Source organism: Mustela putorius, unplaced genomic scaffold (genome assembly GCF_011764305.1).
Source record: "Mustela putorius furo isolate JIRA1106 unplaced genomic scaffold, ASM1176430v1.1 tig00003913_pilon_pilon_pilon, whole genome shotgun sequence".
NCBI lineage: Eukaryota > Metazoa > Chordata > Mammalia > Carnivora > Mustelidae > Mustela > Mustela putorius.
Window position 1 is genome coordinate 9050580 of NW_025422060.1, and position 26254 is coordinate 9076833.

A 26254-nucleotide genomic window follows, 5' to 3' on the forward strand; every position below is an offset into this window, starting at 1 on the left:
GTTCAGATGACCCACAAGTCCGTCAGCCAACATCTGTTGGCCCCAGGTGTTGTCAGGCCACAACTGATTGTGCCCTGAGTCATGGCCTCCCCTTTGTTTCTGTCTCCTTGGCCTAGTTCCTTGGGGGCCCTGGTTTTCCGCGGGGCCCCTGACACTAGCCAGGTCACCGTGTGTCAGGCCCATCTGGCAGCTGCAACCCTTGCCCACTGAGCTCCCGCCAGCTGCCTGCCACTCTGACACTTGCTGGACGGATCCTCCCGCCCAGACTGGGGGGAAGGGGACGGTGGCGGCCATGCTTTCCCTGGATTCTGCCAGAGGATGGCTCACATCCTCCCTGTGACTTGCCCCCACGCTTTCCTGGCCAGCTCAGAGAACCAGGAGCACTAAGACCCACAGCACACAGGCTGGGTCTTTTGGTTTTATTTTGTTTTTAAAGATTTTATGTATTCATTTGTCGGAGAGAGAGCATGCATGCCCAGGCAGGGGGAATGACAGGCACAGGGAGAGGGAGAAGCAGGCTCCCCACTGAGAAAGGAGCCCAACGAGGGACTCCATCCCAGAACCCTGGGGTCATGACCTGAGCCAAAGGCAGATGCTTAACCAACGGAGACACCCAGGCATCCTTGTTTTTTTGTTTTTAAGTAGGTTCCATACCAGCACGGACCCCAAGGTGGGGCTCGAACTCTTGAACCTAAGATGAAGACCTGAGCTCAGACTGAGTCAGACACCTCACCGACTGAGCCACAAGGTGCCCCAGAAAGTGACTTTCTACCTTACAGCCGATTCCTTGTGGCCTGTGCTGTTCAGACAGACATATGTAAATTCAGCAGCCGTATTTCTTCCTCACTGGCCAGGGACAACATGCCTCTTCTTTGATTCTTGTTTATTCCAAAGGGAAGTCTAATTGGGGCTCATGCAGGGTACACGGATCTTTTACAAGAGTAAACATACTCGGGCAATGTGAACAATGGGATATGATTAATTGAAACTTCTGGTTTCCCTCTAATTAGTGAAATGTATGACTAGCAATTTAGGGGGTTTAACCGTGATCTCAGGGTAAAGGGTAGAACACCTGCATTTGTGAAAGTAGTTGCGATGTGTATTTATTTTAAGGCATTTGTTTTCTTTCTATGCTGGCTCCTTCCCACCAGGGTCCTCCAGCTCCCAGCCAGGCTCGCTGGGCCTCCTTGCAGGCACAGTGATCATTCTAGACCAGGGCAACTCTCGGGCTTTCCTTTCTGACCAGTTCCCACGGCCGACCCGGCCCCTCCCGGCTTTCCTGAGGAAGCTGGAGCTCTGCTCTCCACGCCTGCCACCTGATCACGCCACCACTTGAAATGTTGCTAATTCAGAGGGCAAATGTTCCAGTTCATCTAAGACAGCACTCATTTACCTGCCGTTTTACTCACACTGTACTGATTCAGACAATAAATCAGACGGCCACTCTGCCAACTTGCAACTCCTGAGGCAAAGTGCGCCCGTGGGCAGGTACATATGACAACCCCTCCTACTGCCTGTTGTGGGCGCCTCCTGTCCTTGTGTCTGAGCTTGTCCTCCCTTGATGGCACCATCTTAATGGAGGGGGCACGGCCCCCCTCAACCCCCGAACTGTCTCGTCTGGCCTAACCCTTCTTTGTTAATATCCTAGGAAATCACATCTGTAATTCTAAACATTTGGAAAGAGAGAGATGGAGTAGTATACACAAAGGAAAAAAATTGTGAAACGCTTCCTTTTTGTATCTTATCTAGGAATCTGTGCAGGTGTTCAATGTGTTCTTTTGATAACAGTATATTAAGAAGGAAATTGAAATTTTAGCAAAGATATTCCTTGCCTGGGTTGCAAAATGCCACTTTATAGAGCCAAATTGAAAACCATTGAAAACAAATGTATTCTTCATCAGAAGAATGATACAAATTTTCGATTTTTATATTCTATTTCAGCCAAGACAGTGAAACTGCACAAATACTTTTCATTTTGAGTTTATCATCAAATTCATTTCCTGTTATTGTTATTCTACCATTGGAAAGAAATATTTAATTTCCAGAAGTTTTCATTTAACTTTAATAAGAAACAAACCCATACAAAATCCACTTTAAAAAAAAAATAAACATTTCAGTTCTGAACACGAATCTGCTTGATTGTAAGAACCAGTTTACCTAATAATTTTATATTAGCATCCCCCTAATTATATCCTTTGGCTGTTCCAGGCACGATCACAAGGTCTTTGAAATTCGGACGATGAACTTGGGCTGACCCCGTAGCACATGACCCAAGTGGCCCGCTGCTGACTGCCCTGTTGACAGCTGGGACAGCGCAATGTCAGGGTCTCGTTCTCCCTGCAGGTTTGGAGGGCCCATGGTAGCACTTACGTCTCATCTGTGAAGGCTATTCCAAAGTATTCCTTTTCCTTCAGATTGAAGTGAGAGGCCACGAGGTCCAGCAGCTCCTTGGCCAAAAGCTTGGGCTGGAGGAAGAGTAAGGTGGAAAAAGAACAAGTGAGCAGAGGGGACTTTTCCTAAGACAATCTCAGGTAGATAGAATTTTTAAATGGGATATCTCAAAACTCAGGGACATGAATGGTTTTTGTAAAACCAACAGGAGTAGACAACGAGGAAGCCACCGAGCAAAAAGCCAAGCACAGGGCCATGAACGGGCGAAGACCTTCCGCCTTGTTTGCCCAGTAGTTGGCTCTAGAACAAATGGTACCTGCTGTGTTTGGCAGGGCTGTCAAACCATCTAGCTCTTCTTCTCCACACAGGAGAACATTTTATGCCGCACCAACAGGAAGATGCCTTATAGGAATATATTTTTATGGATACACATGTGACATATATTCGCATAGTGTGTGCTGCATGTCACACCCTGTTCTACGCACGTTACAAACCCCAGCATCTCTGCTTCTCCTGGGGCCGTGCACCTGCTACTTACTCTGTTGTATGGGCCAGAACAGGGAACCAGAGATTAATAGGCAAGTATTGGGACTGGGATTTGAATCCTCACTCCCACTCCATAATTCTGAATACAAACATTAAAAGTACCCTCCTCCAGGAATGTTAAAATTAAAGCCAAAGAACCTTGGGACAGGAATTTGAGAATTACAAATTCACCCTCCAGTTGCCTTTCCAAAGGAGAACAGCCTTTTTTTTTTTTTTTAAAGATTTTATTTATTTATTTGACAGAGATCACAAGCAGGCAGAGAGAAAGAGAGAGAGAGAGAGAGAGAGAAGGAAGCAGGCTCCCTGCTGAGCAGAGAGACTGATGCGGGGCTCGATCCCAGGACCCTGGGATCATGACCTGAGCCAAAGGCAGAGGCTTTAACCCACTGAGCTACCCAGGCACACACCCTCCCTTTTTAAAGATTTTATTTATTTGACAAAGAAAGAGATCACAAGTAGGCAGAGAGGCGGGCGGAGGGGGAAGGAGAAACAGAGTCCCCGCTGAGTGGAGATCCCATCGAGGGGCTTGATCCCAGGACAGTTGGGATCATGACCTGAGCTGAAGGCAGATGTTAATAGACTGAGCCACCAGGAGCAGCCCCAAATATTTTTTGTTTTAAAGATTTTAGGAGAAGAACAATCTTTATGTGAGAGTGTTTTTATCATAAACTCTTTTCTAAAACACCTCTGCCAATCTAAAGGAGTATGCCAGGGGTTTAGGCATGAAATCACTGTCGAGGTCTATACTGGTAACATATCATTCACCTTTGCCAATCACAGGCGAGGCGGCCACAGAAGGCCGGGCGGTGGGGTGGGGCTGTCTGCGGGACACACGGAGCTAATGGGAGTAGTTATTTCTAAGCCAGCTTCCAGGTCAAGTATCCACAAACATATTGTCCTTACGATAACTACAGTATTCCACTGTACTTGCTTGGTCTCCAAGCTCAGAGCGAAAACAAAGGTTCCAGAAGAGAAAGATTTGTATATTGCTTCTGTGTGTGAACGTTAGTGTGCATCTGTGCACATCCATATACCTTCCTGAGTATGTTTCCTATTCGAGTGGTTACCCTGTTAGGAGAATGGATAAGATATGTTACAGGACAAGAGTTACAGGACAGTTTCCTTTCTTTTTTTAAAGATTTTTAAAAAATTAATTTATTTGAGAAAGACAGAATGAGCTGGGTGAGGGAAAGGGAGAAGCAGACTCCCCACTGAGCCGGGAGCCTTGATGTGGGTGGGGCTCAATCACAGACACCCGAGATCATGATCCAAGCCAGAGGCAGTAGTTCAAATGACTGAGCCACCCAGTAGGCCCTAATCCCTACTGTGGCGGCATTTGGAGATGGGACTTTAGAAGGGGAATTAGGGCTAGATGAAGTCACGAGGGCGGAGCTGTCACGAACGGAATCAGTGACCCTACGAGACGAGACATCAGAGAGATCACTCTCTCTCTCCACCATGTAAGGACATGGCGCCAAGGTGGCTGTCTGCAAGCCAGGAAGAAGGCCCTCATGAGAACCTAACCATGTGGGCACCCTGGTCTTGAACTTCCAGCCTGCAAAACTGTGAGAAAATAAATTTCTATTGCTCAAGCCCCCCAGGCTGTGGTATTTTGTAATGGCAGCCCAAAGGGACTAATTCAGGTACATTTCCCTTTAATTCAACAAATATTTACTGACCATCTAATCTGGGCAGGGCAAGGAGCCAATATTGCAAGACACAGAGAAATGAGTGGCACATAGCACCTGCCGATAAGGAGTGCTTATCAGGGGCACCTGGGTGGCTCAGCCATAAGGCATCTGCCTTTGGCTCAGGTCAAGATCCCAGGTCCCTGGGAATGAGCCCTGCATCAGGTTCCCTGCTCGGCAGGAAGCCTGCTTCCCCCTCTCCCACTCTCTCTGTGCTCCCTCTCTCGCTGTATCTCTCTCTGTTAAATACATAAAATTTTAGGGGGAAAAAAAGGAGTGCTTATCAGGGGCACAAACTACTAGTTTATGCTCATTTTAAAAAGCCAAAGCAGACAGTTTCCTTTGTTGTCTCACTCCTGGGCTCATAGGGTAGCAGCCTCTGGGCCTCCATGGCCATCCGTTTACCAATAAAAACAACTGGAAATGACAGGACTGGGTTTGAAGGTAGGGCAGAGTGACCTCACCCTGGAAGCCAGAAATCAACAGGGGAATTGGTCTCGCTAAACTAACACCATTTAATGTTCTATACTTCTGCTCAAGCTAAAACGGGAAAAAGTGAATATGTAATCCCTGTTACCAACAGGGAATTTGAGATTTTCTCTAAGACCCACCTTCCAAACGGTAGGTAGCCTACCATGGGGGGTTGCGGTGGGGTAAACGTGGCTCAGCTCAGGATGTCACCGATCAATTACAAAGTAGATCCAAGGGAGGGGGTGCATAGATCCAAGGGAGGGGGTGCAGGCCACATTTGCTGCGGGCTCAGCCCCACCTCTTGGCCTGTCCCCGCCCCCAGGAGGTCCCTGGCTGCCCTGAAACAGAGCATTTAATGCAGTTGTTGTGACCGAATGTCGGGTAGGTATGGCTGACTTTTAAATCTCAATGCGCCATACTTTATCTATCCAAATGATGGCCATTGCTTTTCAAGCAGTCACAGTATTCCTATGGTGCTTGCTAATTCTTAAAATGTTTTAGATAATCTTTTGAGTTGCTTGTAAAGCTCGGGTCATATTTGTAAAAGCAATCCTCACTTGTGATAAATTTTTTGCACTCAGAATGGATTTGATCCCTTTTTTCCAAGTGGCAAAAGTCACTTAAAGTCAAGTATAGGGATTGGAGACAAGACGGGGAGGAGGAGGTGGTCAAACTGGTTTTATAAAATGAGGTGTGACTATTAGGTAATTACTGTGGGGTTCTTGGGGTTTATGGTGAGGTTTCTGGCCCCAAATTGGAAATGACAGAAATCAGATTTCCTTCCCTTGAAGATTCAATGTTAAAGCCAGCATCTCAATGGGATTGATCAGAGACACATAAACTTACCCACAAAGGGAAAGGATCACTCTCAGGGCTGGTCTAGTTATTCACTCTGTGGAAGGAGTGGAGGGAGTAGAAGATGTGTGGGGGGTGAGGGATGAGGGGGAAGCAAATGGGGTCTTAGCCAAGAGGACTCGGACACAGGGCCCCAGCGGTAAGACCTCTCACAAGGACAGACGTGGAGGCAGGAAGCTACTTCATCTGGTCATAGGAAATGCTCCTCTGTGTAACTTTCCTAACGCCGCGCTTTCTAAAGAACTCACTGAGGCCCTGATACACCCAGCACCCAGGTGTGGTGCTGAGCCCTCTGGGGTGCCATTGCCTTACCATCTAGAATAAGATTCTATCATTCCTTTGCCAGTGAAGATTTTGAGGCTTGGAGATGAAAAGGCAGTCCTCGTTCTCACAGCAAATCCAGGATTCCAAATAAAGTCAGGCTAGACTCACAGGCCACGCACATCCCCCCTCTGCCATCCTGACCCTGCTGACTCTCCTCCCTGGGTGGGAGGTCAGAGATCACGTGCCCTGAGGGCCCTGTCCGGGTGGGGGCGATGCCACTCACCCGAAGCCAGGTCACTCCCAGTACGGATTTACACTTCGGTACTTTGAACTTGGGTAATAGGAGTCTTCCCCCGAGAATGAAAAATCATGTTTCTGAGTCTGCAGAGCTTAAGAACTGACTCGACATGCTGAAGAAATCACCAGAATAATGGATGCGACTCCGGGAGCCTCGGGGAGATGGACTTTTGGCTTCTCTGTGGTGACAGAGCCCTGTGATTTAGCCTGTAACCACAACGCTGTCTATAGTAAGAAAACGAAATTTCTAGGTGACTCATCAACCAGGCAACAGCAGCAGCACCAGAATAAACTATCATCTCAAATGAACCCTTGTACACGATTGTACCTATCTGAATGTTTATCTTCGGTTAAAAAATGAAAAACGTCAGTCCCGTTGCTTTATACGACCGCTATGATGGGTCGCACGCATCACTCTCAATGAAGAAAAGCCTAAATTTATTATGTGCAATTTACAAATACGGAAATAAAGGCACTGAAGGGGAAGAGAGCAGATGCAGAAGATGCTGAGGTTACAACTCCTGAATCTCATGTGCCTCGAAAAGCCACACTCTCTCTTCCACTGTCACGGTGAGTGGCGACAGCCCAGCAGGTTGCTGCCCATCGCTGGGAGGGAGGGCTCTGCTCTCACTGGCCTGATGGATGTGTAGTGCGAGCAGTTAAGCCACTGTGACGTATGGGGTTGTTTGTCATCACAGCCCATCCTAGCCTATCCTGATTGATTCAGGCACCGTCTCAGTGACTCTTTAATTCTCTGTATGGTTGGTTTAAAAACTACTTAAGGCATCAGCTCTGTGATTTCCTGATCTTGCAAACGGAGACAATATCCCACCTTGACACGCTTGTGATTAATGAACTACATTGTTCCGAACATTTCTTAAACTCATTTAGAGAAAGTTGCTGGGTAAGCAGAAAGCTTTATGCCATTATGTGCTTTGAAGGGATGTTTACAGAATCTTGCTGATTATAGTTTGCTGGTTACTTGCGCTATAAACATTTGTGAGGCTTTGCAGGGACCAGGCTGGGATCAAGGCCAGAAAGGCAGCCAGTGGCCCAGTCAGGTTCTACGGGACACACTGGGTAAGTTGTGTGCGTCTCAGGTCAGAAGCAGCCTGTTCTGGGTCACGGGCACTGTCTTGGCTCCACGAGGACAGTACATTTCAGACTGATTTTCTCCTGGCCTGTAATTAACTACTCTTGCTCAATGGCTCTGCCTTTTCATTTTCTTTTCTCTTCTCAGATTCTTTCTCCATTTATCCTACGTTTTTATTCCTCCTTCTATTTGACAAAAAGAATCTCTTTATAAATGTCCCACTCGAAATGTGCTGCCTGATGGGAGCTGCATAAGATGCTAGCAGGATGGCCTTGCTGGGGTTTACAGAGCTCAGAAACCTGGGTTTTGGTTATATTCTTCGGGGAAAAGGGCAGAGTAGCTCTTTGGCCTTGCAGTGTGGCCCTACCACCCAGATTTGAGTTCCCCAGGGCTCTGGACTATTCCAGCGGGAAATGTGCTCATACCCAGCACGCCACAGGCTTCCAGAATAGACCCTGTTTCATGCCTGATCTGCCTTCCAAGGTGGGACCTGATCAGAAGAACACTTCCCACAGAGGGAGGGGTATTGACTGCTCTAGGCAATGTCCCCCGGTAATGATCCCTCCAGATGATCACCGTGAGCTGCTCTGGCGGAGCGCAGGGAGAGGAATCAGATGACCAGTGGCGCCCTGGCTCCTCTCCAGTTTCCCACGTGATATTTTACCATCACTCACACATATCCTTCCCCTACTTTAAACTTAACATTGGTACATCCCAGATGGATGCTCTTGGACAAATTGTCCAACCTGAGCCTAAAAGTGCCCATGTCTAAAATGGCCAGGTGGGTGCATGAACTGGATTCCTGCCTTAAGACCTCCACCTTTATGTCATCATTACATGTTGTTTCTTCCTTCCCTAACAGTACCCAACATTCTCAAGGTCTATGCACCTATTCTCAAGCTTTACAATCATTCTGCATCCCCCCTCCCACCCCTTGATCTCTTAAATCTAGTTAGAGTTTCTTATATAATTTTGGGCAGCTTACCCAACCTCTCTGGGCCTCAGTCTCCTCAGCTGCAAAATGAAGGTGATGACTACACCTACCTCCCAGGGCTGTTCTGAGGATTAAATGAACTAATACTGAGCTGCACAAAGTGCTTGGACAGTGGCCCGCACAAATCAAGGCTCTCCTGTGTTTACTCCAGATTCTCATGACCTCACCTCAGAATTATTAGGAGAATCTTCTAAATGATGTCAGTTTATAAATGCCAGCCTGGTATCTCAGGCCTCTCTTTGAATCTAGGTCCAGTTAACCCACGCAACCTCACTCCACCCAGTTCCCCATACAAGTACTCATCTCTGTTCAACCTTTTTGTTTTGGCGTAAAGGAAACACCAATCTCAATTTTAATTCCAAACTTTTGCCCACAGCATGCTCTCACCTTCCTCTTCCCATTTAAATTTATCCCTGTTCAAGGCCCACTTCTTCCAGGAAGCCCTCCTGACCTTGCCACGTCCAAATGGTCTTTTAACTCTGAATCTCTATAACATTTGCCACATGTACCTCAATCACCCTTAGCATGTTCTTGTGTTGTAGCAAATTTATTTTGATTAAAACAATTTTAAATACAAGGGTGCCTGGGTGGCTCAGCTGGTTAAGTGTTGGATTCTTGGTTCCAGCTCAGGTCGTGATCTCATGGGTGGTGGGATTGAGCCCGACATTGGGCTCTGAACTCAGTGGGGAGTCTGCTTGAAGATTCTCTCCCTCTGCACCCCTACCCGCCCCTCTCTCTATATGAAATAAATAAATCTTTAAAAAAATTTAAATTGTAGTAAAATGCTCATAACATAAAATCTACCACCTTAGCAATTTTTAAGTATACAGTTCAATATCATTAAGCATATTCACATTGTTGTGCAACCAATCTCCAGAACATTTCCTCTTATAAAACAGAAACTCTACACCCATTAAACAACTCCCCCTTTTCCATTCCCTAACCCCTGGCGGGCACCATTCTGCTTTCTATCCCTATGTGTCTAACCACACCAGGTAACTTGTATAAATGCAATTATATAGTCTTTCTCCTTTTGTGTCTGGCTTATTTCATTTAGCATAATATCCCCAAGGTTCATCCATTCGTAGTAGGTGTCAAAAGATCCTTCCTTTTCAAGGCTCAGTAACACTCCATTGTCTGTATAGACCATGTTTTGTTTACCCATTTCACCTGCTGATGGACACTTGAGTTGCTTCCATGTTTTGGCTAATGCTGTAGAGACATGGCGAATTTTTTGTGACATGATTTGTTCACCCAATAGTAGGCTAAATGGTGGCCTCAGAAGTTATGTCCACATCCTAATCCCTGGAACCTGTATTACCCTACATTACAAAAGATGTGACTAAGATTCCTGAGAGGAAGAGTTTATCCTGAATCATCCAGTTGGCCCTAAATGAATCACATGGATCCTTACAGGACAGAGGCAGAGGGATTTTTGACACAGAGACACACACACCACAGAAGGCCAGGTGAAGACAGGGACAAGACTGAAGTGACAAAGGCATCAAGGGACGCTGGCAACCACTGGCAGGCTGAAAGAGGCAAGGGAGGGATGGATTTTCCTCTCATGCCTCAGGAGGAAGCACGGGCCCCGCCAACAGCCTGGTCCCAGCTCTTCCTTCCAGAGCTGTGAGAAAATGTTTCCATAACTGTAAGCCACCAAGTTTGTGGTGATTTGTTATGGAGCCTCAGGAAGCAAATACACACGCTCAGACTACAACCCCCTAGATCTGGTATCCCTCCACAGTGCCTGACACAGAACTCCTAACAGCAGGAAACTCCACAATGGTAGGTTGGTTGGTTGAGGCGTGAGTAACTTGGGATCTCAGGTCAAAGCCTTTCATTAGTATTTGAATTCTCTCTTTACAGTACCTGGGGACTTTTGGGGCAAGGAAGCCATACAGGAACGTCCATGGGGGGAAGCCTCTGTCTCAGAGCTGACTCTGGGTCAGTCAATGCCACAGTGGGTTTCATCGCGAGGGACTCTCCCCTCAAACCCTTCCTCCCGGTCATTGTTCCCTGTGGCATCTCGCAGATTCTAAATCAAGGGAACTGCCACCCCTGAATTAACTGCATTAAAAAGAATTAAAACATCAAATGACTCCCATCTGTGCTTCCAAAGGAACCAAGGGCCCAGGGACCGAAAACTAATCCCTCCGCCCCCCCTCCCATCCTTCCCAAGGCCATTTTTGGACAATTTGCTTCTCCTGCAGTGCAGGCGCACAGGGACCACTGGGCCACCAGGGCTGGCTCCACCCCACTGGCCAGCCCCGTCCCCCCACCCCCATGGCACCCTGGTCCCAAGAAAGGGTGACTCTCTGCCCTGCAAGAGGGGCCACTGCCAGGTTGGTGACAGAAGAGCACAATGCAACACAGTCTGCCCTTTCTGTCCAAGTCCTCTGGAAACCTAGAGGGAGAGAGGGGTACAGAAGGGGCAGGTCCCAATACATGAAGTCTGAGCTCGCTGCTCCTTTGAAGACCCTGCCTGTTACTGTGTTCCTGAGCAGCTGGGAGTCTGTCTCCCGCCCTCCCCCTGCCCTGGGCTCTGTAACAAGCTAGGCAAGTGCTTGTTGGCTGTCCATTATTCTTGGGGAGGGGGCACCAGTGATGGAGACAAAGCATGTCATCCTCCACGGGGAGAGAAAGCAGAAAGTCATTCTGCATGGGGACAAGGGTCTGGCGACACTCCCCTTCCCAGTCACCCTCCTGATGCTTTGGCTGATTAGCCTAGGAGACTTGCTCCCTTCCTGCCCGCTGAGCATGGCCCTGGGCTCTGGGACAGGGGCAAAGGGAGGTCACCTCCTTTAGGCAGGTTGATGTGAAGAACAATGGGCCTGGGGACTTCCAGGCCCCCACCCTGACTTGATGGGAGGAGGCAGCTGAGGCACAGAGAGGAGTAACTGGCCATCTACCAACCACTAGTAACCAGCAGATCTTATTCCTACGGCAAGGGCGTGCAAGTCACTCTGGAATGCTGGCCCATATACAGAGCCCGAGAGACCATTTAGGCAACCCACTCAACTTCGAGGGGAGAAGATGAAGGGTCACGGGGTGGAGAAGCCTGTCCAAGGATGGAGGAGATAGGGCTGGGGTCCAAGCACCTAGTGCAGCCCTTGGGCCCTTCCACGATTCTGTGTAGTAGGGACTGCACAGGTTCTTTCAGGAATGGCTGCAAAGTTCTGAAGCAGGAAGCAGAAAATGACAAGGGGTGTCCCGGCAGACAGAAAGTGGTCATTTGTACACTATGCTCCTATCCAGGCTTCCTAGCTTCTTCCCGGCTTTCCCTCCTGCTGCTTGTTTCCCCAACACCCAGCACTGTCCTAATGTCAGGCCTCCCCACTGCCAGGTTCTGGGCTGCAAGCTTCATTTATATCACCTAATTTAATCTTCTAAACAATCCTGCAGAAGTTTCTGGAGGAGGACACAGGGGCTTACAAGTGTTAGTGTTCCCAAGGTCACAGTCCCCCCCAAGGGCATAGGGTACATGCAGAGCTTACTTCTGTGAGTGACTCCAAAGCTTTGGCTTTAACGACTGGGCAGGGATCCAGCAAGTAACAGTGCAATCAGGAGGGGACTGCGCGGCTTTTTCCAAATGCAATAGAATTTTGCCAGACGAGAAGTTCCTAAAGGGCAGGGATCGGGTTTTATGAAACAGTGTACCCTGCACCCCAGCACACTGGCCGACACACAGCCCGTGCCTCATGCAGGTTTCTCAGTGGCAGACAGGGACAGACCGAAGGGTCGCGTGGCTGACTGTTAACAGCAGCCTGGCAGGGAAGCAGAACACTGGAGAGGACACCCACACACTCTCTCCAGCACAGATCTGCCAGGCAGAGATGGTGTTGCTGCACCGAGCTAGCTGGGGCCAGACAGCACAAGCTCAGATGTGACCGAGTTGCCTGATTTCAACAGGATGCCATGATATGGACTTTGGCAACATGACCTGTAATCCCAAGAAGGGATGCGTCACGTCCGTGCTCCTAACCCCTATTTCGGTGCCCCTCTTCCTCCTACCCTGACTTCTCTCTCATGCCAACTAGGTCACAGCAGGCTCCTGTAATGGCCTCCCTCCCCCTCCTCCCCATTCCCTCTCCTGCCAACAGCCTCTGCCACGGAGCATGGAGATGGGGACTCCGGGAACAGCCGTCTTGGCTTCCCGGTTGGCCCTTCCACCTCTGGGTACTGCCCAGATAGCCTTCTTTCTACAATACTACTTTATTCCCTTGTTCTCTTCCTCTTACTTCCACATGGTTTCTTCCACATGTCGCTGAGAGACAGCCTGGTCTCAGGCTCCAAAAAGTTGGGGCTGCTATCCGTCTGGGGAGCTGCGTCTTTCTCATCCATGCATTTGAATGATGCCCAATGGGAAGGCTTTGACAGGCGTACATAATTACTGCTCCTCCAGAAATGCAAAGTGCTTCTGCCAGCCGGCCTTGGGGAGCCCGCTTTATTCAGGCTCTGCCCCCCCTTGGGACTCCGGGCGGGCGGGCAGGTGTTCATTAGGGAGCGCCTGCTGATCTGCATCGTAACCCCCCCCCCACCCCGACGCCAGCCCGCTCACGGCAATGTCACAAGGGCTGTTCTTCCAGGGTGGCTCTCCTCGGCAGCCTCTTTGCAGTAATGAAATGATAACTGTTTCATGGAGGCGAAAACACAAAAAGACACACAGTCGTCAGCTTGGCTGTACCGGGGAGGGCTGTCAAGTCTGCACTCCCAACTCTGAGGTATTTTTTGCAAAGAGTGGGGTGCCAAGGTTCCTGGGATTCAAGCTTCATGTAAGCATCATGTCTACCACTTGTATTGTTATTCCTTTAAAAAGAAGCCTGCTCTACAGTTCCATCATGACCCCCTCTGGTCCTACTGTGGGTGAAAAATCACCATTTGGGGTGTAAACTGTCCATACATTCACTGGAAGACGGAGTGAGTTTTCTCGAGGACCAATGGGCAGATTAGTTAACTTTTCTAGTCGGCCAAATGGTACCAGGACCCAGTTTTGTGACATAACACACGGACCTATTCACTTTGCTTGATGCTCAGGGAAGTATGGAGAAGAGTGACATTCACGAGTGCGTGGAACTGGATCTTTGAGGTTGGTGCTCTGCATGGTGCGAAGTCTCAGGCCAGCTTCAGTCATTCCAACCATCACTTTTATAGTCAGCAGGAGCTTGGAGCTCTTAGGAGGGTTGTGAGCAAAGGCACTGTATGGCCACGGGGCAGAGAGGAATAGTAGAGGTAGAGCCATTTGCAGGGACAGGGAATTGATCTGCTACTTTCTACTGTCATGGAGAGGAGAGGTGGCACCTGCTGTCCTCTGCCTCGGGCATGGCTGGCCTTCAAACAAGGTGACCTGCTTTCTAGCAGGGTGGGGGGAGGGAGTCTGCAGGGGGTAAAGTTAAGTGTTCCTTCCTGATATCTGGGCAGTGGGCTTGTAGTCAGACCACAGGGTTTGGAAACACAGTTTACCCTGCGCGTGTGGCTGCTCGGCATTTACTTTCTCTTTGAAACATGGGGACAGCAGTATCTATCTCAGAGTCGTCGTGAGGCTTAAGACATGATTGTTTAGAAAGTGCCTGGTGCATGAAAGGTGCTTGAGAAAAGCAGGCTCCCCTCTTCTCCTCTGACCAGTCACTGAATCCCCACAAAAATCACCGAACTTCTCATCAGGTCGCCAAGAAACCCGCTCTGATCAGAATCTCAATCCTCTTTCTGATTGAACCGCCACACCCTTCATATCAGGAACCATGAATAAACCATCACTATGCAGTAAGGAGAACAGAAAGCAGACGACTTCCGGCAGAATGCAACTTACCTGGGGAGACTTGCCCTAAATAGCACACCTTCTCCGCTCCCTGTGTCCACTCAGTAACACCGGCCTCCATTCACCTGCCTGCTTGACCCCATCCCATCTGTCCCCGCCTCCAGCTTCTCCAGGGCTAACATGACACTTATCAGCTCGAAGAAAAAGAAGCGTCTCTCCAGCTCCGGTGAGATGTTTGGAGACACGGCACTGGCTTTCCATTGTTTGTCAGCATTTTAATTTGGAAGTTCCCCGAGCCTCCTCCCTGTGGATCCTTCCACCATCACTCCTGCAAACTGCTGGCTGGTACATGCTGGAGAGAGAGACTGAGCTCTGCTGATGATGTCATTTTCAATATGATTAAAACGGTCCTCCCCCGGGGGTAGGAGCGACGAAAAAGTGCAGGTACGGGTGTCCCGGGAGGCGAAGAGCAACTTGGCTGAAAAATATTTGTTCCTGAAAAGCAGTTTCATTAAAGTCAGACAAGCAGCGATGCCAAAGGCACCGCAGCCCGCCCCCCTTCCTCGTGCTAATTAAGTGGATGAGAACAGATGATCTGCCGCAGGGGCCAAAGAAAAACTGTGCGTTTGTAATATCCTCGTTCTCAGATCAAAAATATTATTTTATTATTTACCACCTACCTCCACCCACCACCATATTCAGGTCTGGAGGAGGCTTATAAGATTTTAAATGGTGTAAAATCGGGGGCATTAAGAACATGTAGATGACAGAGGCCAAGGCAGAGGATGGGGCCCAGGAGATAAACTAGCTCCAGCCACCAGCAGACTTGACGTAGTCACCCAGGCAAGTTCATCAGCAGGTTCAGGGAGCTGGCCAAGGTCCCACACACTTCCTTCCCTAGAAGTATACCAGAGAAGGAATTTGCCATATGGTCCTGCACATAAGGGCCACTGAAGGAAATGCAGCTCACGTGAAATGTTTCCTGGTTTAGCTTCTGATGAGGCCCAGGACAAGGCAACGTGCACCGCCTCTGTTGCTCAGAGCAGACTTTATAAAGCCTCTTCTCACAACTGGTGGTATATTCCTTCTGGGAGAGGCCTTAGATGTTGTCATAAGTGAACCTGGCCAGAAATTTTGGAAGCAGTATTTTGTTAGGTTTTAAACACATGCTAATATTAGACATTAGCAGCTCTGCATGGACATTTTGTCTTGATGTAAAAGCCAAACTGCCTAAGAAATGCGAAGTCAGTCCCCATCTAGGTAAAGCGAAAACAGCCTCCTGCAGACCTATAAGATGAGAGGAAGGAATTGTGTTCAGAAAAACACGTTCAAGAAAGTGAAAGCAGGTGGACTGAGTCAAGTGCTCTTGGATCCCAGCAGGATGGACGGGAGTCCTGGTCATCGGCCAGGAGGCAGGGAATGGCCTGGGTCTGCCCTTCTGCTAGGGCAGGTGTACAAGCCCACCCCTAAGATATGGCCAGGGCTGGGGCGGGGGGAGGTTCTGGCGGGTTCAAGAGCAGGAGGGAGAAGGGGTCTCTCTGCTCCCACCTGCTTCGGCTCTTGATGGCCCGGCTCAGCTCTACACATCTGCTCCTGCAGCCCCCAGGCCTCTTGCTCTTTGTCTACTGCCCAGATCACTTCTCGCTGGGGACCCTGCGTGCTGACCCCCGTGTAGACAGCTGTCGCCATCTCATACCCCTCCCTCCGGTGCCTGCCCTGCTGCCCCGGTGGCTCCATGGCTGGCTCTGCTCAGGGAGGTACCCTCTCCTGCTTGCCCCCCATCCCCCAATACTTTCATCTTTGTTCACATCTGTCTTTCCAAGAATGACCACCTCCTGGAAGCAGGAACGGTGTCGCACGCTCATTTCTGTTAAGCTCAGCCTACATGGCCAGGGGTAAAAGTCTCCATGAATGGATGGAAGAAATCACGAATGAGTGAGCAGGGAGGCAGGGAGATGCAAAGCGTTCCCCTGGGTTCAATTCCCAGGTCAAATCCCCCTCAATCTTCACATGAGTCCTGGGTGAGCTCATCTCTTCTCCTGGTTCAAATGCCCACCAAATTCAAGTGTGTCCCAAAGTCAGAGGCAGGACTCTTCGAGACAGAAGGTCCGGCTTAGCGGTCTGCTAGCCCCCAGCACCCTTACAAAGTGGAGCTGAGCAAACGGGGAGGTCTGGCAGTGGAAATAAAGAAAAGTCGGGACAAGGTACTCATCCCAGCCTGATTTTGCCGCCTGCCTGTTTCTCCGTGTCAAAACTGTTTCATCAAACTGAATCGAAGGCGTGGCCGGGCCACCTGCAACCTCTCACTTTCAGTGAGAGGATGCGTGTGCGGTGTGGGGGACCCTCTGACCCTGCCTGTCACTGAGGTCTGCGTCCAGCAACGCCTCAGCTGGGGACCTGCCCGCACTCCTCCAGCTCGTCCTTGCGTTCTCCTTTCCAGAGCACAGTCAATATGCTTTACATTCATAATAGTGTGTCAATCTGGAAAGAGAGAGACCATCATGGGTTGTGACCCCGTGGCGGCAAGTGTCACTGGTTGCTAGGCAGGGTGTCCTTTGGGCAGGGAGCTGTCACTCCCGGACCCTCTTTCCTTCACTTGTAGGAGGGAAGGGTCAGACGAAGGCCCCTGTCACTGGCACAAAGGAGATTTTGTTGTCTGGGCTGTTGCCTTTCAAAGCCTCTCTGAATATCTCCATCAAAGAAATCAAGGATTCAACTCAGCCGTAGCATCAGAATGAGAAGGTGAAACAAACAATGCAAATATAACACATTTTCCTCCCAGAGCTTCTCTAAAGCCCGGCTGGGGTAGAAGGAGTCCCGGGCCCAGCTCAGAATGAGTTCCAGGTGCTTGTCCCAACTCTGCAGACCCCAGAGTTCTGTGCTTCTAAGAGTAGAGGGGTTAGGATTATAGTTGATTTCCCACTGCGGATTTCACCTATTCTCATCCTGTGCAGAACCAGTAGGAGGCTCCGAAGAAACACAACTCCAGCACTGCCATGCAACACTTCGTAAGAAGCCTAAAGGCTCGCCCTGCAAGTTCGTGGTCGGGGTCATACAAAGGGTGAACATGTGCATATGCACACACATGCGTGTACATCTGCACTCAGTATTGCGGCTTTTGATTTTTTATTTTTATATTTTTAAAGACTTATTTATTTGAGAGGGGGAGAGCATGTGCACATATGCATGTGAGCCGAGGGAGGGGCGGAGGGAGAGAATCTTCAAGCAGACTCCCTGCTGAGTGCGGAGCCTGACTTGGGGCTCGATTCCACAACCCTGAGATCATGGCCTGAGCTGAAACCAAGAGCTGGATGCACAACCAACTGAGCCACCCAGGTGCCCTAGCGACTTTTGATTTTTTAAAAAATTACTCCAGACCTATGTCCTTCCACATGACACTTCTCAGATGAACAGAGAGGCATGAGAGAGGTGGGACCCTTGCTTTCAGCCTGCCAGGTTTTTAGACCAAACATGCCTTCTCTGATCCCCCAGTAGAGCCTCTCTGGATGAAAATGACCCCATGAGCTTCCAGCTGGAGTCCTGGGCACTGATCTGGGCCTTAAGGACCCGGGATGGCCCCGGCTAAGAAATAGGAGGGGACTGGGTCAGACATCTGGATCGAATCAGGATTCATGAACTGTTGTGCGATCGTGGCCAAGTAGCCTCATTTCTCAGAGCTTTAGCTTCCACTCTGTGAAATGGGTTTAATACTGCTGACCTTCTAAATGTTGTGAAAATGAAATAAGACCATATGTGCAAAATGTAATTCAGTTCTTGACACATGATTATGACAGAATGCCTGTTAATTCCCTTCACACTTTCTCTTTGCACTTCCCCTGCCACACCCCAACTTCTGTCAACGTCCTCATCCCAAGCTGCCTTCTTTGCCTAGGAGCTTCCCCGACTGTCATGACCAGGGAACATGATGGCATTCGCTGGGGTTGATGTCCACTGGATGGTCCTGGTGTGGGTGGATGTGCACCTTTATCAGAATTCATTAAGCCTGCTACCCCTAGACCTTCTTAGCTGAGCCCATGGAAAGTCTCCTCTTGATGCATAGTTTCTAAGACTTTCGCTTCCTCAGTCGGAGAGCAGAGGGAAGAATGAAACAGAGCAAAAGCAAAAACAAAACCCAGGCCTGACTTATATTCCAGTGCATGTAAGAGGACACCTCAGACTACAAGAACCAGCTCTCCCATGGGGCTCCCCGGAGAGTGAGCCTGGACCCCGATTCCCTCCCGGCACACTTCTGACCGCTCCCTCCACGTCTCTTCAGAGATACAGCCCAGGCTGGTCTTTCCAACTACTTGATTAAAATGCCCTCAAGGACGAGTCACCATACTCCCCAGATCCGTTCCCCAACAGAACCTGGTGCTTTGTTCAGATTTGGAGGTTCTAGAACAGGAAGCAGGAAATGTGAGCAGAAAAACCACCTGGGATGTTCTACTCAATTAGTGATTTCCAGCCTTGGCTGTACGTGAGGCTCGCCTGGGAAATCTGAAAAGCCAGAGCTGCCTGGGCCCCGTCAAGATAATCTGACTGAATGGGTCTTGGAGGGGCCCAGGAACTGGCTGATTCTAATGAGAAGCCAGGATTGAGATTCCAAAGGAAGAAACAGTGAGCAGGGGTGACGTTTACCTGTAGTGATATCAGAATCCTGATACCTTTCAGTTTATAGACCGTCTTCACACACATGCTCCCCTAACACAGAGTGGCGTTCACAGAGCACCCACTTTGTGCTGAGCCATGTGCCAGGCATGGAGCTCTGCAACAGGAACCCACAAGGAAGCAGTCCCAACTCCCAACACCATGGGCGCCCCACCACAGGCTGCGTGGCTGATAGCCCTGATTCTGGGGCTGCAGGGCCTTGGCGAGTTAGATGGACCTCTTGATACATAACAGCACTTACTCATCCTCATGTCGTGAGGGTTAAAGTCCTGACAACAGGTAAAGCCTTATAACAGTGTCTAGCATTTCCCAAGATCATCAGAAGTTCTCCATGATATACACACCTCTGTAGTTCATCTCAACAGCCCTATGAGACAAGTGCTATTGTCACTGTTATTCCTACAGCACGGGTCCCCCACCTATCAGGGTACCTGGGGTTCAGGCCCAGGCAAGCAGACTCTAGATCTTGTCTCTTTATCCAGGGAGGCTGTAACTTGGCACTTCCGGTGCTGTTTGCAGGGAAGAAATGAAACAAAAAACCATGAACCTGTAGGTTGGGTGGTATCCCATGGCCAAGGTCTGTGCTTCCAGCTCTAAGTGGAACATTCCAGAAAGTCAGAGGGCAGGACCCAACAGGAATCTTCTGTGCTTTCTGGAGGGACAGTGAGTGGAGGAAGCAGAGGCGGCAGCGGTCTCTGACCATGACCTTCCCTGACATCCCTATTCCAGAAGCATCTCCTGGCCACTCCCCTTTCCTGGGAGTTGGTTCAACCACAGCTCCCCTCTGGACTTCCTGCCTTTCTCCCGGAGCACCCTCCTGGGCAATCTGGTCACTTTCAGGGGCTAAGTCTGGAGGAAAGATGGCCTGAACTTCAATCATGGGGCCTCAGAGCCTCTGGGGAGCTGCTGCTTCCTCCTCTTTTTGAGCATCAGGGGGTCAGAGAATGTTAAGCAGCGTTACTCTTGGAGCCTGTTAGTGCTTATGACAGCGAATTGTACAGGTGGTGTTAAGTACCTCTTTCTTTCCCCGAAGAGGGGATGACGTGAAATTCTGAGAAGAAAATTAACACGGGCATGAATTCCCTCACTAAGAAGGTTTTGACAACCCAGATGCTTTCTAAGAAGGCTGCGGCTTTTTGGCGTGTGGTAAGACATACCACCAAATTTACCATCTCAGGGTTGAGAACAATTACACTGCAGTGCAATCAATCTCCAGAGCTCATCTCATTCAGTGACACCGAAACTCTGTACCTATTAAACAAGGTATTGAGTCTATTACAGTTGAAGGAAAATTAAATCGGCGCGGTTTTAAAAACTGGTCTAAAGATCTAAAGAAGACATGGAAGGAAAACACACAAACCTACAGGCCTTTTTCCAAATATCACAAATTCAGAATTCTAGCATTTATTCTTTTCCTACTGCCTCCTCCTTCACTCCGGTGTTTCACACATGCAGCATATTAAAAATGTCGGAAGTAAAGATTCTCAACAAACCCTGAAGTCCAGTTGTGGAGAAAACACACCAGTTCCCCTAAGAATCTGACCTTTATTTATAGCCCATCGACATTTCAGGAACCAAGGGCTTCCCTTATTTCATGCTGTTAAAATTGAATCTGAAAACCATGGAATTTAAAAAAATTTCTTTCTTTCTTTTTTTTTAAAATAAAAGCAGTCCTGAAAGGCACCTCCCTTAGTGACTTGAGACACTAGGTCACATTTCCTGCTGGGCTGGACTGCAGACCAAGCGTCATATACGTGTTGCTCAAAGCAGCACCCCTGCTTTTCAGTTTTAACTGACACAGGACTGGGCAAAAGGTCTGACCCTCAGTTTACCTTTATCCATTTCTTTCTGAATAAATTATAACCCTGACAATTGAAGAGTGAGCCACAGGAACAAACTTAGCATCTTCACGGAGTGAGATGTTATGTTACATAACAGAAAGGGTACAGGGTACCTGGTAATTCCAACAGGTTATGTGCATGCCCTGGATGAAGTTTTAACAAAACTATAGGATGTAGACAAAGCTCTATGAATGTTGGTGGGTTGTACTCAATCTGTGACAAAGGACGTCCATGCTCTTCAATGCGGGGTATATAACCTTTTTTTTTTTTTTAAGATTTTATTTATTTATTTGACAGACAGAGATCACAAGTAGGCAGAGAGGCAGGCGGGGGCGGGGGGGAAGCAGGCTCCCTGCTGAGCAGAGAGTCCAATGCAGGGCTCGATCCCAGAACCCTGAGATCATGACCTGAGCCAAAGGCAGAGGCTTAACCCAATTGAGTCACCCAGGTGCCCCCGTATATAACGTTTTATGCTTGGATTTCTTTTCTTTTCTCTTCTTCTTTTTTTTTTTTTTTTTCAGATTTTATTTATTTATTTGAGAGAGAGCATGAGTAGGGGAGGGGCAGAAAGAGAGGGAAGGAGAGAATCTCAAGCAGACTCCCCACTGAGCAAGGAGCCCGATGTGGGACTTGATCCCAGGACCCTGGGACCATGACCTGAGCCAAAAGTGGACACTTAACCGACTAAGTCACTCAGGCATCCTTATGTTTGGATTTCAAATAATGGCCTTTGTATGTCAGACGTATGAATAAAGTGGGTATGTTTGAAATAAAAGTTTTATAACTCAACATTTTAAAAGTAACAGAACCTTGGTAATTTTTACTTTTTTCTTTCTTGTCTGTACACCTCGGCAATACAAGGGAGGAAAGGTGGAGGGCTCCATGGGACAGTCTGGGAAACAGAGCAGGTCTAATTCTTGCACTGACTTGTGCTCTGGTGTCCACCCCCCAACGCCCACCCCTGCCCTCACTGTCTCTGCCCTCCCTTCGGTATTTATTTTGAGTTTGGTTCCTGCTGAAATGCCTCAATCCTAGGACTCTTCCTGCCCGTCTTCCTGACTTGGTGCCAGTGAGGAAGTGAAAGGCTCCCCCATGCTGAGTGTGCTCTAGAACCCAGATTACAAGCGGCCAATGGTTCACTCCTCACCCTCAGAGTCCCTGCCAACTTTTCAAGGCCCGGACAGTGCTATGTGTTGCATTCAAGACCGGAACACCCCAGCTTCGAGTCTGGGGGTAAAGGCATGGAGAAGTAAAAAAATGCTTGCCTTTCCTTTACAGAGCCCCTAAAAATTTCTAATGTGGTTTCCAGAAAGCTCCTGAGCATGCTGTGATAATCTGCTGGCCCGGCCATCCATGGTCTGCAAGGCGGGGTCTGGGGTCCGTCAGCTTCACCAAGCAGGGTGTCTGAGTGCCGGGGGCGCTGGGTGGGCCCAAGGGAGACATGCTTGTTGCCTGTGGCTGCGGAATGAGCTAGGGTTTTTTGATGGTTCCCAGGGTGTATACACACATCAAAACAATCAGATTACCGTACTTTGAATACGCACATTTTGATAAATGTCAATATGCCTCAATAAAGCTATTCAAGATTACTTACAAACTTTGCTTTTAAAACAGAAAGGTGGACATGATGCACAGTAAAAGGAATGCACAACAAAGAATCAGTCCCTCCCTCCCTGCCGCCCGGACCTCCAAGCCCCTGGTCAAGGGATTTTTCAGACAGAGGCTCAGACACAAAAGTGGGCACTGTGTGCTTACACGTCAAACCCAAAGTGGGAAGTTCTCCTCCGTGAGGATGTGGAAGCTGGTTTGAAAAATACCAAGTGTTGAGGCAGCAGAGCCGGTTCTCTTAAGAAACCAGTCTCTGGACACAAATTCGTTTAGTCTTCCTTAAAATATAACTCTCTGCCTGCAGACATGAGCTCAACCCCCGTCCTCTTCTCCAGGAAAAAGAATGGGGAGTTACCAAACCTCTTACCCCTGAGGCTTCTTTCAGCTCCTCCAAGTATTAATTTTTGAATAGTCAAAGGGTACCAGAATTTGAAAGCTTGACATTAAAAAGAAAACTTTTGAAAAGCTTGACTTCATCCCCCAGGGCATATAGGAGACTAAATTGATGTGCCTGAAATTTCTGGTCTGGAGAATAGTCTTCACAGGGTTACAAAGAACATCAATAGAGAAAGGAATGGGGGCCACAGGGGGGGAATAGGGAATAGAGAAGGGCCCAAGTTAATGTATGACATACTTCCAGGAAGGCTATTAAGATGGGGTGATTTACATGAGCTCAAGGGAGCACCAAATGGCTTTTTAAGCAGACAGGGTTAACATTTCTCTTCTTGACTACACAGACCTCACTCTTACCTCTCAAATTCTTCTCTGCTCAGCTTTTTTCCTTAGTTCCACTTTGGCAAAGGAACTCGCAGACAATCAGATTGTCTCCATGGTGGCCGTGTGCACAGAGCATCATCTCAGACCACATAGTCAGGCTGCCGAGGGCGCCTGGGATGGAGGTCACCAGAACAAATTTTGAAAGAAACATAGTCTCTTTCTTTTCAAAACTCACTCAGTCGGCATGCCAGCAAATAGAATGGCTGAGAGCAGGGCTCTGGGACCAGACAAACTTGGGTTTAAGCCCTGTTCTTTCACTTCTGGAGATGTATGACCTTCAGGAATTAACTCTTTGTGACTCAGTTTCCTCAACACCAGCATGGACATAGAAACAGTTGTTTCTAGAGTTGTCATAAAGAATCAGTAAAAACATACACATGTATTTAGTAGTGTGCCTGCCAATGTAAATATTTGCAACTTTAATATGTTATTATATACTTTAATATATAGCTACCTACTCTTTATATATTATTATTTTTATTCAATGATTCAGTGAGCATCTAGAGAGTACCTATGATGGACTGGCGCTACAGGGCTCAGTAGAGAATTCAGTACAGAATTTTTCTTTAAGGAATGGATATCAGTTTTTCTTGGAACTCTTAGGACATTGGACATTTTGGTTGCACCACCTTCCTAAAAGGCTCAAAACATTATTATTATTATCATTATTATTTTGATCATTTCCTTGACCTCAGTAGTTTCTGGGAAAGGAAAAAGAGGTAGTATAGAAATCAACACTTTTTGTGGGAGAAACTGAGGCGCAGAAAGGCCAAGTGGCTTGTCCAGATCATCCCATTTGTGACTTAAGTGCTGAGAGAAGACAGGTGCCTTGGCGGGGAGTCAAATGGGGCATTGCCCCGACTGTTAGACAGAGTCCTGGGAAGACTGACCAACCTTTAAGTGCCTCTACAGCAAGCCTCCTCAATGACTTTCAGAGCAAATGTGCCCGCATCTCAGATGGGAATGCACTGTAAGTTCTCACTCTTGCTTGACATGGAACCCTCTCCTCAAACTTCTGGGCCTCATGTTCCATGGAGCACACCTTTGGGAATGCTAGTTCAGGGAATGGTCTCCTCAAAGGGCGTGGACTTTTGAAAGGACCATCCAAAATTAGAAATACAAGTTTAAACAAACAAAACTGCCTCCTTTCTCTCTCCCTTAATATGGTCACTGAGCTGGTAAGAAACTTCTGAAGCACAGTGGGCTGAGCCCGGCAAATATCAAGGGCCCCGACACTGGGATTCTGGAGTCCCAGCTGGGCTCTGAATCATCACTTCCCCGTATCACACACCAAGAATCCAAGAATTCCAGCCAAGATTCTTGACCCTGTTTAACGAAACTGTTCAGAGATTTCCATAAATCAGAATGCCAGCAGTGGGGAACGCAGATAAAATCCCAAAGGATCAGAGGGTCGTGTTTGCAGTCACTGAGCTTTTTCCAAAAGTTGATCAAAATGGGTAGCTTCTGCTTTTTTTTACATCCTTGGATAGTATTATTCCTTAATCTCACCCTTATGTCAGCCTGACACACATGTTCATCAACTGTGCTCCCACTCTTGGCCGCGTAACCCTGCATCCACCGGTAAGAAATGTGTGAGTGTGCTGCAATCGTGACTTCCTGCCTTCTTCCCATCCAATCCCCATCTCACTCTCTGCTAGGTGCTCCGACAACCGACGTGACTGGTGACCCACACCCACCGGGCACCTCCTGTCTACTTCCTCACTCTCCATTCTGCTTCCTGTTCTGACCACAGCAGAGCGGTCAGGAATTTGTCTCTGGTCTCTTTGGTAACCCACCAGAGAGCACCTCTAAAGAGGATGAAGAGGAAAGGAGGCTCAATGCCACCAGAAATCGTAATCTCTCCTCTGCTTATCCCAGTCTTCAGAACATCATGGGAAACGTCTCTGAACTCCCAGGCACCATGGCGGTCTGCTTTCATAAGCTCATCTCTTTGTTCTGTGCTTCTTGGTTAGTCCTGTTGTTTCTTCTCTGAATTGTTTTCTACATATCTGACCATATTGGCATTAGATTCTTTACTCTGCAAACTCCCAGGAGATGGAGACAGTTCCGATTTTCCTTATGATACCAAAACACGGATCATGACCATGACATTGAATAAAGCCATCCATTGATGAAACAGATAAACACAATAATTAACATAACTTTAGGGCCGAACTGGAAGAACCACTTCTCAAGACATTTTGAGGAGGTCACTGCGTATTTAGTTATCTATCTTAGTTAGAAGACTAAGAGAATTGTATTTCTGAGGAAATACTTTTCAAATGACCCTCCTCAGTGGTCATCTCAGCCAATAGGCTTCCTGCCCTAAAATGCCACTGAGATAAATTTGAGTCTATAGGTACAGTTGTCAAGTTCTAAGGTTTTCACAGTGAGGTCCTAGATATTTTGGCTTTGGGCACAATTAACATTCTTCTCTTTTCTTTCTCCTTTAAGTTCATAGGCCAAGAGGGTTTAAGATTCAGATGGCATGCTTTTCCAGATTGCTATGTCAATGACAGCTGGCTCAATGCTCCTCAAACCCAGGGCATCACAGACCCTGGAAAACCGTTTCCTGGCTCACGGGGGGTGATGGGGGTGGTGGGAGGAGGTGCAGTCATCCATGTGTTATGGTGACTGAGGTGAGGAAGTAGTGGACACCACCACCAGAGCAATGACTTGGGCCCCAGCTGGCAAGTGCTGAGCAGGCTCGGACTCCCTCTGGTAAACAGCCAGTCAGAGAGCGGCCTTCAGAGCCAGCAACACAGAGCCAGACTCATGAAACATTCACTTCCCAGGTGAGAAGCCAGGGTCTCATTGCAGGTAGCACACCAGGGTATGCCCACACAGATGATGGCGGGAGGCCTGGTGCATTCCCTCAGGATGGCTGTGGGGTAGAGCTCTGCACACCCTATCACTTTTATGCCTCACAACTGTCCTTCAAAGAAAGAATCATTATCTACTTTCATTTCCTTTTACTTACTTTCCTAACCAAAACAAAACAAA

General features: G+C 48.3%; 1 protein-coding gene across 7 annotated transcripts in view; it reads right to left on the reverse strand.

Moving 5' to 3' along the window:
* FRMD4A (FERM domain containing 4A) overlaps positions 1-26254 on the reverse strand; it is a 450500-nt gene that overhangs the window by 146170 nt on the left and 278076 nt on the right. For all 7 annotated transcript variants that reach the window (XM_004774871.3, XM_045069220.1, XM_004774870.3 and 4 more), the window contains exon 3: positions 2371-2465. In XM_004774871.3, coding sequence (XP_004774928.1) covers positions 2371-2465 — 95 coding nt within the window. The remainder of the gene's footprint in view (positions 1-2370; positions 2466-26254) is intronic.